The 13,610-nt window shown below is 49.0% G+C and overlaps 1 protein-coding gene across 1 annotated transcript; it reads right to left on the bottom strand.

The window, feature by feature from the left end:
- Positions 1 to 3,726: 3,726 nt before the first annotated feature.
- On the bottom strand, positions 3,727 to 12,617 carry KLHL40 (kelch like family member 40; the record flags this gene model as incomplete). The annotated part of the gene is made up of 6 exons (XM_079538227.1): positions 3,727 to 3,838; positions 4,476 to 4,622; positions 5,249 to 5,434; positions 5,932 to 6,039; positions 8,080 to 8,240; positions 11,472 to 12,617. 6 exons carry the CDS (start codon positions 12,615 to 12,617, stop codon positions 3,727 to 3,729), a joined length of 1,860 nt encoding a protein of 619 aa, XP_079394353.1.
- Between the last annotated feature and the right edge of the window lie 993 nt (positions 12,618 to 13,610).

Genomic DNA, 13,610 nt, shown 5'->3' with positions numbered 1-13,610 from the left:
GCCCAAACATGCCAACTTAAGAGTGTATCGGTGGCTCTGCTAGTGTGAACAAACTAAACGAAGCACTTTATTCTGTATAGATAAGGGAAGACAGGGAGGGGAGGGGAAGCTTGGATGCGTTTCAGAAGCGTCTTAAGTAACGTTCTAGGAAATGTATTATTATTATTATTATTATTATTATTATTACTTTTTTTTTATGACCATGTGTAATCAATATATGTTTATCTCTAACGCCAAGTACAGCAGTTACTCTCTTTGGGATGGTGTGATGAGGGGGAGGCCAACCCTGCTGGTTCAGCCCGCCATTGTGAGGCCACCAGGGGCGAGTTTTGCCTTGTTGTTGGCTCCATTGGCTGATGCCCGGGAAGTCCCAAGAGGTGCATCAACGCTGCCTTCCAAGCACAGCTCACAGCCAGCCTTGGCACCACGACCCCAGCATGCATCGCCATCCTAAGCTGTCATCTGCCCACAGGTGCTGGAGCTGCTCTCTGGGCTGCCCGCGAGCACGACGAGCCGTGGTGGGCTGTTCTGGGGTGTCCATAGAGGCCAGGTCCTTGGCCGTGCTTTGAAACCTGCTTTTGGCCTCTCACCAAGGCACGTTCAGGGCTTCCTGAAAGCGGTGAGAGGACAGAACTGGGCCTTTCCACTGCGTTCTCCCGGTCTAGAAGTGTTACGACTGTTACCAAAGAGGTTGCAAGTGGAAGGACTGAATCAATAAACAATTTGTCTTTTATAAAAGAAAACGTGGAGCTCTACCCCTTTCTTTGTTATTGTGGCATGCTCTCACAGCTGCTCTTGCATCGCATATGTGGACTTTGTGTTGGGTTTGGTGGGAGGTGTGTGTCTGTGTGAGACAGCCAGGCTGTTGTGGGACCAATAGAAAAATACCTTCTCAGGGATGGGTGATGAGGGGGTAGAGGAAAGGCTGGATGCTTATGGCCCTGAGGTGCTAGAGGAGGTGAGGACTGAGCTCTAGGGTCACATTGAGGGCACAAAATTTGAGTCAACTATGAGACAAGGCTCCCCAAGCACCTCTGAAGGGAAATGAGAAACCAAAGAGCCCATCCAAAAGCACCCAGCATCTTTATTGAAATGGAGTTATGGGAACCTGGCCGGCACCGATACTGGGAAGCCAATGGAAGAAGAGCTGATTCTGCTGCACCTTTGGGATGTAACCTTTCAGCTAGCATTTCTGGAGGAGATTTCCATAGGGGACGTGTCCTGATGGAGTTGTGTGCATCTCAGCAAGGAAGATGCTGGGCAACAGCAAGGAGTGGTGCCTCCCTGAAGGTTGGATGATTCGTCTACTGAAGGTTGTCTTTGGGCTGTAACAGCCCTTGGTGGGAGGTGCTGGACAGTCTCTGGGCCAGACTTTTGCTTGGCCATGTGCTGGCTTCCTTGGACGAGCTCTGGCTGGCGTTGGCCCTTTTTGCCAACACCAAAGGGAGATTTCAAACTGCTGCTTTATCTTCTCTTGCTCTGTGCTGAAGGTGGTACCTCCTAAAGTTTGTGATGGATGTGAACAACATGGGAGTTCTCAGCTCCTATTAACCAAACTCCCAGCAGACAGGTGCAAGGTGAGGACCAGGATGCTGACTGGGCTTAATCACTGCTTCTCAAGCCATTATCAAGGGACCACACTTCACTAATTACACAGCGCAGCAGTGCTCCCATTGACTTCAAAGGGCCACGCCATTGGCTTCAAAGGGCCCACATTTCCCCCAGGAGCAGCTGAGCTGTGAGGAGAAACCTCCACGGGGAGGAACCCTCCCTCGGGACCAAGCAACAACAGGTTTCCATTCCGCAACCAGCAAGAACTGCTGAGCTACTGGTTTCCAGCCCCAGGCGGGAGGTGTTGTCCCACCCCTGCAACACATGACTTCGTTTTTGAATTCCAGGCTCTTTCCACTTCTGACATAAGCCATTACAATGGCCTGGGAGCCTTCCATGGGAATTTCTCCAGAACTGGAGGGAGGGTGGCCGTTTATTTATTCATTTATTGGTTTGTTAGGCCACAGATTTTTTCTTTGTGTTTGGTTGTTTCGAACATTTTGGTTGCTTTTTTTTTTTATTTTTTTTATTTTTTTTTTCCTTTTTAATGCTATCAGCTGCCAGCCAGTCCCTTCAGATTTATTTTTCTCATGAAAACGTTTCATTGCTCTTCTGACATAATCGTCTTCTAAGGAGATTATCCTGTAATTCTTAGAAAATCCTTACGGTGAAGGCAGGACAAGTCTCTGGCTCCTTTACTCATGGAAAAATGTCTTTACTTCCAAACTCGTTTCAGTTTCTCAAGGCTGCGTTTTGAGCTCGACAAATCAGCCGAGCTTCTGATAGCATAAAGTTTGTGCTGCTTTGAGGGCATTCATTTACAAGATCCGTATTTGTTCTTTTTCGTTACGATCGCCCCTGTTTGTTGCACCACGTGATGCTGTAGGCATCCAGCTGGTATTTCTCTTCCTAGATAAGTTTCTAGTTCTTATGTCTACTGAGAAAAGCTTTGAGGACACGAGCACTAAAGCTTCTGCTCTGAAATGGGGGAAAATCTGGGGCTCCCCGTGGGGCTGGATTTCTCCAGGCTTCTCATCACAGCTTTTTCTCAGTCCTTGCATTTGGTTGCTGTGGACATCCATTTACAGCTCCATCAACATTCAGAGAAAGGAAATTTTGGGGGGAAATATTGTCAAGATTTATTCTGAAATGAACTGCAAGTCACTCAGCATGGACATCGTTAGATTTTTGGTCTAACACATCTCTGTCCTGCTGCTGGTACAGCCGTGTTTCTAAGAAAACATCATCATGATCACTTAAAAAACAAAACAAAACAGAACACAATGCATTTTGTCTCAGCAGGAAGCTCTATTTGAGCCAAACACTGCTGGGATCTCCAAGAATTCTGCAAATTAGAATAGTGCTTTAAAAAAAAAAAAGTTTGTAACGATAAAAACGAAAGCATAAATATAAAACCTTTCCCTAAAGAAAAGCACTTGTCCCTCCATACATGAGGACATTGTAGTCTGTGATTGACTACAAGGAGCCCTAAGGGATGGAGATGAGTGTCATACCTGTAGCCCCTCTTGCAGCCCTTACCTCCTTGCATCTCTTCAATGCAAAGTCAGGATGGAGGTGAAGAACTATTTTTTTTTTCCTGTTCATTGTAATGTTGAAGGAATTTCTGCTGCCAGTGCTCACGAGCCTTTTTTCTTACAACTTTCTCATCTTTATGACCTTCACCACGTGGGAACTCCTCAGAGTCCCCCAGATCTGACCTGCACTACCTGCCTTTCCCCTCTGAAGTGCTTTGTAGCACAAAACCTGCGGTTGCCTTAGGTGAGGAAACGTATCAGAGACCCTTTTGTCTGGAGAAACTTAATGCCTTCAGAACCCCCTTCTAGCTCCACTGATGGCTGGAGAAGATTGGAAAAAACATGGAGAAAAAACATGGAACAAGAGAGGAATCTCTTTGTTCTGCCAATTGAGGCTGGATTAGCGCATTGCTCCATGTTGTCTGTCTTCCCCAGCTCCTTGCATGCTCCAAAATCCTTTTTTAGTTACCTTCTGAGCATCAGCAAGTTGCCATAATGCTTCAAGTCAATTTCCCCCCTCTCCCATTTGACTCAGTGATATGGTACCAATCACAGACACAATGTCCTGCACAGTATCTAGAGAAACTACATCTCCTACCACTCCCCATCCCTCCCTGCCCACTGAAGCAAGGAAATGATGCTACATCTTCGTTAGCCGCAAAACATTGAGGCGCACGGGAAGGAAAGTGGCACCAGAGGCATACTGGATTTCACGGAGGACCCCTTCCCACTTCTTCTGCTCTTCGTCGTACCTGAGGAGAGACAGACAGACAGCTGTGGTGAGGAAAGCATCCCCTCTCTCCATCTTTTGAGCCCCCCACCTTCACAGCACCGTGCTACGACATGCCAATAGCAGCTGCTGGAACCCTGGCGGGTGGGTTGGTATCACCAAGATGGAACATCCGTGGTGAAGGCCAGGAAATGCCTGCTGAGGGTGCTCTACAGCCACAGACCCGAGGGATGGGAGCTAGCCCTGCAGGAGCAGCTGTCAGAAAGTGCTTTCTGTCTCTGCTCCCATGTAAGACAATCTGGTTTCCAGCCCAAGCACTGGCTTTTCTCAAGGAGAGCGTTCGTTGCACAAACACTGCTTTGAGCCAAAGGGGGGGTCTGGAACCATCTCCAAACAAAATGGCAATTTGGGAGAAAGGAGATTTTCCCTACTATTTCCCTATATAGGAGGCTGGGAGAAACCACTGAATCACCTAACGTGCCTTCCAGCACAGTACAGGGCACACATCTCTCCCAGAAACTTCATGCAGCCTCGTGTTGGGGTAGCAGCATTTCTCTCAGACTGAAGGCATAAAGACCAAAACTATCTGTTTCCCTGGTGTCTGCTACTGAGTATATCATCCCCCATCTCCCATGGAGAGCCCCGGGGAAGGTCATCACCTCCAGACGTCGTTCAGCTCTGTTGGCACCAGCTCCCCGGACTCCGTCTCCACCGTGGCAAATCCTCCAAGCAGGTAGAGCACCCCAGACAGGCTCACCAGGCTGACGGAGCTGCGCTCCTGAGGGAACTCGGGGAAGGTCTCCCACCTGCCATGTGGAGAGAGGGACATGTTAGGGCACCCTGCCCACCCTTGGGTCTCAGCAGCGCCCTGGGAATCAGCGGCTGAATCAATTCACGGCAGGCTAACTCGTGTAGCCTGGGATGTTGTTTGGGATGGGATCATTCATTTCATGGTGCTAGAAATAGCTGTTTTCATCATCATAGCTCTGCTTCATCTTCTGTGAGTAAATGAGCTGCAATGTACACCTAGCATGGACCAGCAGGTCCCATTGCTGGACTGGATCCCAGAGCTCAAACTCAGGGAACACGTTTCTTGCACTAGGTGAAGATGATAAGATGAAACAACAGCCTCACAAAGCACCCAACAGCTCAATTCATTGATGACCCACTTTTAATCGGAGCCTGGAATGATCCTGAGATGGTTGGACTGGATGATCTTAAGGGTCTTTTCCAGCCATGGTGATTCTGCGATCCTCAATAAAATGGTACTAATGACAGAAGCAACGTGCTACATAATGTCCTACTCAGTGAGGCCTCATTGATGCCCAAGGGAGGAACTGATGTGAGGAGCTGCAAGAATGGTTGGAAGCTCTTAATGTATACCTACAGCTGGTGCTGGTGTAACTACAGCCCAGAGGTGCTCAGTACGTACTTGTTGGTGGCAATGTCGTACACTTCCACTGAGTTGGTCAAACCAGAGTCGGTCACGCCAGCTGCCACGTAGATTTTGTCTTTGTGCACAGTGGCTCCAAACAAGGAACGAGCAGTTTTCATGGGAGCCAGCTCCTTCCACTCGAACTTATTGGGGTTGTAGACGCACATCTTCTTCAGGCACTTCCTAAAGAGAGAGGAGAGAGAAGGGGAGCGTAAATTGTCAGCTTTGCTCTGCAGGAGTTTGGGGATGCCAGTTGTGAAGAACATGGCTCTTTAGAAGGGATTTCAGTTCCCTCTGTGTTGGCCTTGGGGCATTTGCTTGGATAGGCAAGCTTGACACGTTTGCCCATGCCCAGGGACGCCATTTCTATGTGCAACACATCTGTTTCTGATGTGACTACTTTGGATAATCTGAAAAGCTCAGTGCTGTGTGTGCACACCTGGATAAAGAGTCCATAACTGCCCCGCAGGACCTTGTGTGCAGCCTTCAGATGCTGTTTCAGTACTGTTGGCTCAACCTAACACTGCAAAACACCCTCACAAAAGTTGCCCAACACAGCAGTGTGAGGTAAGTGAATGCATGTCATACTCCTTCCAGACCAGGACTTCTTTGCTGGGTTACAGCAAGTTTTGCTCACTCTATTGGGATGATTTCCAGGTTTCTCTTGATTTTTGACCTACTTGTCACTTCCTTTGCCTCCAATGACATAGACAAGGTCCTTGTGTGATACCACTGCGTGGCCGTAGACTGCATAGGGAAGGGAATCAGCTTCACCCCACTTGAAGGACCTGGATCAAGGAAAGATGGGAAGAAAAAGGATTTGTAGCTTGCTGGGTGAGGCCCACAGTACACAGTGCAGATCCTAACAAACAGAAAACACAGTATCTTAAAAGCATGAAGTTTCCAATGGGATAATGCTCAACAAGTGAAATGCTCATCTTAAAAAGAAAACAAAGGGGAAAAAAGTTTTATTATGTAAAAAATGAAATCCAATGAGACTTAGAGGATACTCACAGCTTTTCCATGACAGAGGCTCTTGCTTTGTCCTCAAGTGGGGCTTTAGCACACCTCATGCCTTTATTTTTACTTCTTTCTGGTTTGTGCTGGGTGGCCAAAAATGGAGCCAGCTAAAATTTGGATGTATTTGTGGTGCCTAGACCCAAAGGAAGGCTAAACACCTATGCTCAGTGGGCAGGTACATAGGCCCAAATAGGGCTGGAGTTTCTCAGGATGTGTTTTGATGTCCACGTAGCTCAGGTTCATTGAGAATCATAGAATCAGAACTGTTTGAGCTGGGAGGGAACCCTAAAGGCCATCAGGTCCCACTCCCCGCAATGCACAGATTCCCACAGTTCCATCAGGTGCTCACAGCCCCATCCCCTGACCTTGAGTGTCTCCAGGCACGGGGCACCACTGCCTCTCTGGACAGTCCATTCTAGTGCCTCACCATATAGGATCAGCCTCCAAAGACCTGCACTTCATAGAATCATAGAATCATAGAATCATAGAATTATAGAATCACCAAGGTTGGAAAAGACCTAAGAGATCATCCAGTCCAACCGTTCACCTATTCCCAATAGCTCCCACTAAACCATGTCCCTCAACACAACATCCAGTCTTTCCTTGAACACCCCCAGGCTCGGTGACTCCACCACCTCCCTGGGCATCCATTCCAGTGCCTGACCACCCTTTCTGACAAGTAATACTTCCTCATGTCCAGCCTGAATTTCCCCTGCCGTAGCTTGAAACCATTCCCTCTGCTCCTATCACTGATGACACGAGAGAAGAGGCCGACCCCCAGCTCACTACAACCTCCCTCCAGGAAGTTATAGAGAGCAGTGAGGTCTCCCCTGAGCCTCCTCTTCTCCAGGCTGAACACTCCCAGCTCCTTCAGCCTCTCCTCATATGGCCTGTGTTCCAGACCCCTCACCTCACTTCATTCTACCTAAGAATGGAAATGCCTCCTAATTGCCTGACCACTCCAGTTGCTTCCATAGACCAGCGCTCTGTCCCCTCCAGGTTTGCAATAGTTGAACTCTTTACCTAAATTACACCAGAAATAGGAGTGGTGTTGCTCATATCTCTGCCAACTTACAGCCAACACTCAAGCCACCCCTGCACAAATGGCAGGAGAACTCACAGTGCTTCCCAGATAATACCCTGTGTTCCGGGGCAATGAAATTGGTTTCAAATCGCAGCCTCTAAAACAGTCTTTGAAGCAGATGTATCTAAAAATAAATGGAGCAGAGGCTTGTTAACACCTACCACTCTGCCTCTTTAGGGCAGAGAGGAGCAGCCTTTGGATATTTCTGCCTCCCACGAGCAGAACAGGACGGTGCCTCTAAATACAGCTCATGACATAACCTGGTTCAGAGCCCATTGTGCAAAAAATAATTGGATATTATGCCCGATATCCATCAGGGTGGGCCATTCAGTGCCACATCTGAATACTTTCAAAACAAACTTTCCTGTCCAAAGGCACGCCCCGTGAGACCTCAAACCAAGGGCAGCAGCAGAAGGAAAAGCTTTTTCTCCCCTTTCTCCTCTGGATGGGTCCCACGTGAGCATCTGCCAAGATCACTGCTTTGTAATTTAGTATCTCCATTTCTACTTCCACCTTGGGAGCTTCGATTACAACAAGCGATGCTGCTGCAGAGAGCAGCTCAGAGCCCCACAGCACAGCCTGAGTCCCAGGGTCTGGCTGCAGAGTTCGAGCCTTGTCACTGCACTCCGTTGGTTGCTGGGGAGCCGGATTCACTTTGTGCAGCAGCTGCCCCACTTTCCCCTGCTGACCTCCTACTGCCCCACACCTGCACCCCGGCACTTACAGGCGGTCGTAGCACAGCACTGAATCCAAGGTCTGCTCTCCCTCTTTCAGCTCTTTCCCTCCGACCACAAAAATGGAGTTTTCTGCCTCTCCCAGGCCAAAGAGGCAGCGAGGGGAGGGCAAGGGGGGCATCCCCAGCCAGTCCGAGTCCAGATGGTCATACTGAAAGGAAACACAAGGTCATTAGTGTGTGTCTTCCTGCAGAATCCAGAGGCTCAGAGCAGCACCCATTCCCACTCGCAGCTTGTCACAGGGACATGTTCCACTCTGTGCAAAGCCTTGACTTGGAACAAGCTTGGCCATCTTTGGGTGGAAGATTTCCATGTTAGATTTAAGTCTTAGAGATTTTGCCAGAACCTCTCTGCAAGCAGCATTTGTCTAGGTGCTTCATTGTGATATTTTCCATCTCCTCGAGGTCATGGTGTATTGCCTACAATTTGGGCTAAATAGCTCACTCACCTCAGACAGTGAAGAGCAAAATGCTTTCTCCTCCCACCAGTTCTCCTTCTTGCTGGCAAAGATCAACCAATGGCTTATTCCTCTGCTTTTCAGGATGCTGGTGTCCCCTACCACCTCACTGTGTGAATGAAATGCATGTGCTTCTATCTGAACAAAAGCCCTTTACACAACACCTGTCTACCCAAAATCTACAGTGTACAACGAAGCTGAGATCACAGAATAGAATCATTCAGGTTGGAAAAGACCTCCAAGCTAACCAAGACCAACCCCAACCCACCCCACCATCCCCACTGACCACATCCCTCAGTGCCACACCTCTATGGTTCTGGGACACCTCCATGGATGGTGACCCCCACCACCTCCCTTGGAAACCTGTGCCAATGCATTACCACTCTTCAGAGAATATTTTTCTCCTGACATCCAACCTTAAGAGACGAGACTGCAAAGACCAGAGCTCTTCAATGCTGACCAAAGTGAGTGATAAGACATGGAGACTGAGACATGCAATGCAGGTAGATCAGATGACCAAATCTTGGATGTCTGTGGATCAAGGCATTCCTCCACCAGAGAACAAAAAGTCATGAAATGTTATGAGACAGAATGGGGGCTGGGGGGCACTTTGGACACCAAGGTGTTCAGTGGGAGCTGTAAAATGGGTCAACGCTTTTAGAACAGCTTGGCAAGGAGCATCACAGGTCGAGTCCAGAGTGACCTCTAGCAGCCGTTTGGTGGAACCCTGCAGGAGGAAGCTGTGATGGAGCACAGCCTGAAGCACTGTTTTCTATGGGCTCGGGCCAAGAAGTTGCCTCCAAAGCCTTGGCCTCAGCTGAGTGCCTGTGATTGTTGTCCCTTTGTGAGCTGTGGTCCTCGTTTGTGTTATTTATGGTGCAGGAATGAGCAGCACCGTCACCAGGAGAGTTCCTGCTCCTCGATGGGTTCAGTATTGTTTTCAAAGCATAAATCTTAGAAGTGACAAATAGAGGATACCGTTTTCCATCTGGAATGTCAACGGAATCATTCTGTTCCTGCCAAAATCTGCAAGGCCTCTGGGATTTATCAGCACTTATTTATATTGATGCTTGCCCTTAAGTGTAAACTAATCCTGACTGCAGGAGGAACAAGAAACTGGGGAGAACAGAAACAGAGTCAGGAGGTGTAAGAGGCTGCTGCACTGTACAGGGGTTCATTGTACAGGGACCGGCCTCCATCCTTGCGAAGCTCCAGCTGAAAAAGGCTGAGAACACCTTATTCAGACAGCAACACACACTGAGGGCAATGATGAAAGCAGGCTGAAGGGGCATCCAGATATCTCCCATCCAACTCTGCTGCTCAAAGTCACCAGGGCTTTCTACAGTTCGATATGAAATGTCCCCCAGGATGAAGGTTTTGTGACCTCTCTGGACTGCCGCTCCAGTGCTGCACCACCTCCATTGTGAATCTAACTGATATTTCCCTTAGTGTCTCTTGAGGCTATTGCCTCTTGTCCTTTCTATGTGCAGCCTTCCAGCCCTCACCATCCTGGTGATCTCTTCTGGCCTCACACCAGCACCTCTGTGTCTTTCATGTGCTGAGAAGCCCCATATTGGACTCGACGTCCACATCCACACCCACACCCATCTCACAGATGTGGTCTCCCATACATCCAGATGCAGTCTCACAAGTGCTCAATCAAAAGGAATAAATCACTTCCCTCAACATGTTTGCTGCAGCCCAGGACATGGTAGACCTTCCCAGCTGCCCAGGGAATTAACTTGCCTGGTCAGCAGCAAAACAGGTGGAGGACTGATCTTTAGACATAGGTTTAGGCTGAATGTGAGCACAGCTAGGGATGGAGTTGCCCGTATCTGCTGTGGTCAAAGCTCCTTTTCAGTGCGAAAGGTTGTGTGCCTAGCACTAATTCCCCAGGCATTCCCCACTGCCTTCCCTCTCCATTCTGCTTTCTCAGGCTGCTGTCTCTTCCCATTAACTCCTCACTTCATGTGGGCTGCATAGGCTCCTAAGTCTGGCACTTCAGGTGAGGACAAATACATTCCCTGCACACATGGCACAGGTGCACAGCCCTGCTCATGCAACATGGCAAGCATCAAACTTCTGTGTCTCAGCATGGGAGCTGGTGTTGCTTTATCCTTCCAATACTCCGTCTCTTCCTTCCAAAACAGATGTGAGCCATGGGAACTTGTTTACCCAGGAGATTTCTGGGTAGAGGGGGAAGGACATAGGATTTACTGGATTCCTACAGGGTCGGCAGGAAAGGCAGTGCCCTGTTAGGTCCCCATAAGGAAGGTGCTCTTGGGTTACAACCCAGCCTGGGGCTCAGATTGCCTGCTCACAGCCCAGCCTGCTCACAGCTTTGGTTATTGCTGAGTTAGAATAGCCACTTTTCCTGTTAGATATCCCCCAGAAATGCCACAGCAGAGATTCCCTTGCACACGATGGAACTAGAACACAATCAGGGACAGGAACAGCATTGGAAAAGAGGATGATATTGATAGGAAGGGACATGTTCCATGTTCCTGCAATGTTTACTCTGTGGCTATAGCTGCTGCTGTTCCCTGTGTTGCCAACTGGCAGAATCACCTCTGTGTTTTGCTGGGGGTTCATGCCCAAAGAACATAAAGGATGCAAAGGCCTGGTGCCTCCAACCTAGTTTGTGTGCCCTTTGGCAGGCAGGGCTGGAGCAAATGCATTCGCCAAAATGATGTCAGGTTCAGGATTTGGACCATTAAAGCCTTCTTCATCAATGACCAAAAACCCCTTTTAGTGGTGTGTGCTTTAAGAATGTAGCAAGAAAGTCTCTAATAAAGCAACTTAAATGTTTCAACTTCATTTACCTCTTTCATTTTAGCATCACTTGACAATGGATATTGCTAACATCAATTCAGACTGACCGTGCTCCTGGTCAAAGAAAATAAAGAAGCAAAGACTGTACAATACCTGTAGGAAGTAGGAACTCATGGGATCCTCTTTGCTGTCCTCATTGTAGTACAGTCCTCCGACAATGAAGATCTGATTCTCTTTGGTCACCAGACTGACGTGGTTCTTTGGGATTTGAGCAGACAGGGAGGCAAAATAGCACTCGTTGGCAGTGGGATCATAGGCCACTGCTCCACTGTCGCTCACCATGAAAATGAGGTCCTGGAGGAACATCCCAAAGCGCATCGTGTCATTTAAGATCCCTGGAAGCACATCCTCCTCTGTCTCTTCCTCCTTCTCTATTGCTCCATTGACAACATTGCCTTTTGCTTGCTTTTCATCGCTTTTCTTCACTTTCTTCTTCTTCACCACGGTGAATTTGCCTTGCTGGGCATCCTTCACCATCTGCAATTTCTTGAGCAGCTCTGGGCTGGACTTCACCACAGCCTGCTTCTCCACGTGGTCCTTGATGTAGTCCTTGGGCATGAGACGGAAGCGAATGCTTTCAAAGACAACAGGCAGGGCCTTCTGCCGGCTCTCCTGGTCCTTGGTGCCCACCCACTTCATCACCACTTCAAAGACATTTTCCTCTTTCTCAATGTTGAGGGAGTCACTGGAGATGATGGCGATGAGCTCATCGGGTGAGAGCTGGTAGAATTCCTCATCACGAGAGACCAGAGCAAAGCGATCGCAGATGAAATCTCGAGCTGCCACAGCCAGCCGGGCGCAATCCAGCATCAAGCCCAGCCTGAAGATAGCCAAGCAGTTGCTGAGGCAAAGGCGCTTCTGCAAGAAAGACACGCAGACAGTGAAGATGGAGGGGATCTGGAACATGTTGGCCACAGAGAAGATGTCCTGAACATTCTGCTCTGTGATCTCCAGCTCAGAGGTGTAGATGTAATGGAGGATCTTGCCCATGACATCTGGATCGACATCTTCCAAGCTGACCTCCCTCTTCTTGCTCTCTTCCATGTCCGAGAGGAACATTGCCCGGAAATAGGGGCTGCAAGCTGCCAGCACCAGCCGATGGCAGGGAAACTCCTTTCCCTTCACTTTCAAGACACAGTCCAGAAACTTGTTGTGGTCCAACATGTCTTTGAGTCCATCCTGGAGGAGGGTTTGCTGGTAGAGACGCAGTTCTTCCACTTGATCAAAAGGCAAACCCATGGTGGAGAGTAAGAACTCCTTTTCTTCCCTAAGCTTTCTTTTGTGTCTATTTACAAATATATCTGTATGTGTGCCTTTGGTAAAGAAACTTTCTCAAAGCACAGCTCGCAGGTCTCCCTTTCTTCCAGACCGTCAGCACACTGGGAATGTGAAACGCTCTCTACTGTCGCAGCTGTCTGTGTACTTCAGCTTCCAGCGCAGGGCTTTATATATAGCCACCGTGTTACAAAGCTTCAGGAATCCATTTTGGAGCATGTGTAAGCTGATCACCCTTCAATATGACACACTGGGCAAGGGGGAAGGGAGGGGACTGGGGGGAACAGCTGTACTTCAGCCTCGATGCTTCAGGAACCGTCTGTCAGCTGATGAGTCACCACGTCCCCTGATGGAAGGACGGGTGCGACCCTACGACAGCTCCACCGCACTTGGGAAATGTCCTCCAGATGAATCAAACACCGTAATCTGCCTCCTGGGTCATGAATGGCAGGGATGAGACCTCTGACGCTGCTAAACAGAACATTCCCAAACTGCTAAATCTTTCGCGGTGGTAAAAACAGGTCGTGAATCAAAGCTAGAAAGCAAGAAGGGAGAGTCCGTGTGTTGCGGCATCCCTGATGCCCAGCTCGTCCCCAGGGCTGTGCAGGTTTGCCCTTTCTTCTCCTCTATAGTCAGTTTTCAAAGGTCTGGAAGGGGATGGGGAATGAAACACAAGTATCTGAGGCAGAACTAAATTCAGAGACCCCAACAGCGAGCTTCATCTCACTGACTGAGGCACCTGAAAGCAGGTATTTACTTGTGAGTTTGGGGTCTTCTGCTGAGGTCTACTGGGATTCAAGCCCCACGCTGAAGCCTGGAGACACAGTGGGGCAACATGACCAGCCTTCAGCAGGGGCTGCAGAAGAGCCAAGGGCTCTGTCGGGTCCTGCGTCCTGCATGGACATCGCAGAGCCTCAAGGCCTCAGCTGGCTGCTCCAGGTCCAGCTCTTCCCATGG

This window comes from Tetrao urogallus (assembly GCF_951394365.1).
Source record: "Tetrao urogallus genome assembly, chromosome: 7".
NCBI classification, from domain to species: Eukaryota; Metazoa; Chordata; class Aves; order Galliformes; family Phasianidae; genus Tetrao; species Tetrao urogallus.
This window is presented reverse-complemented; position numbering and strand designations above follow the sequence as displayed.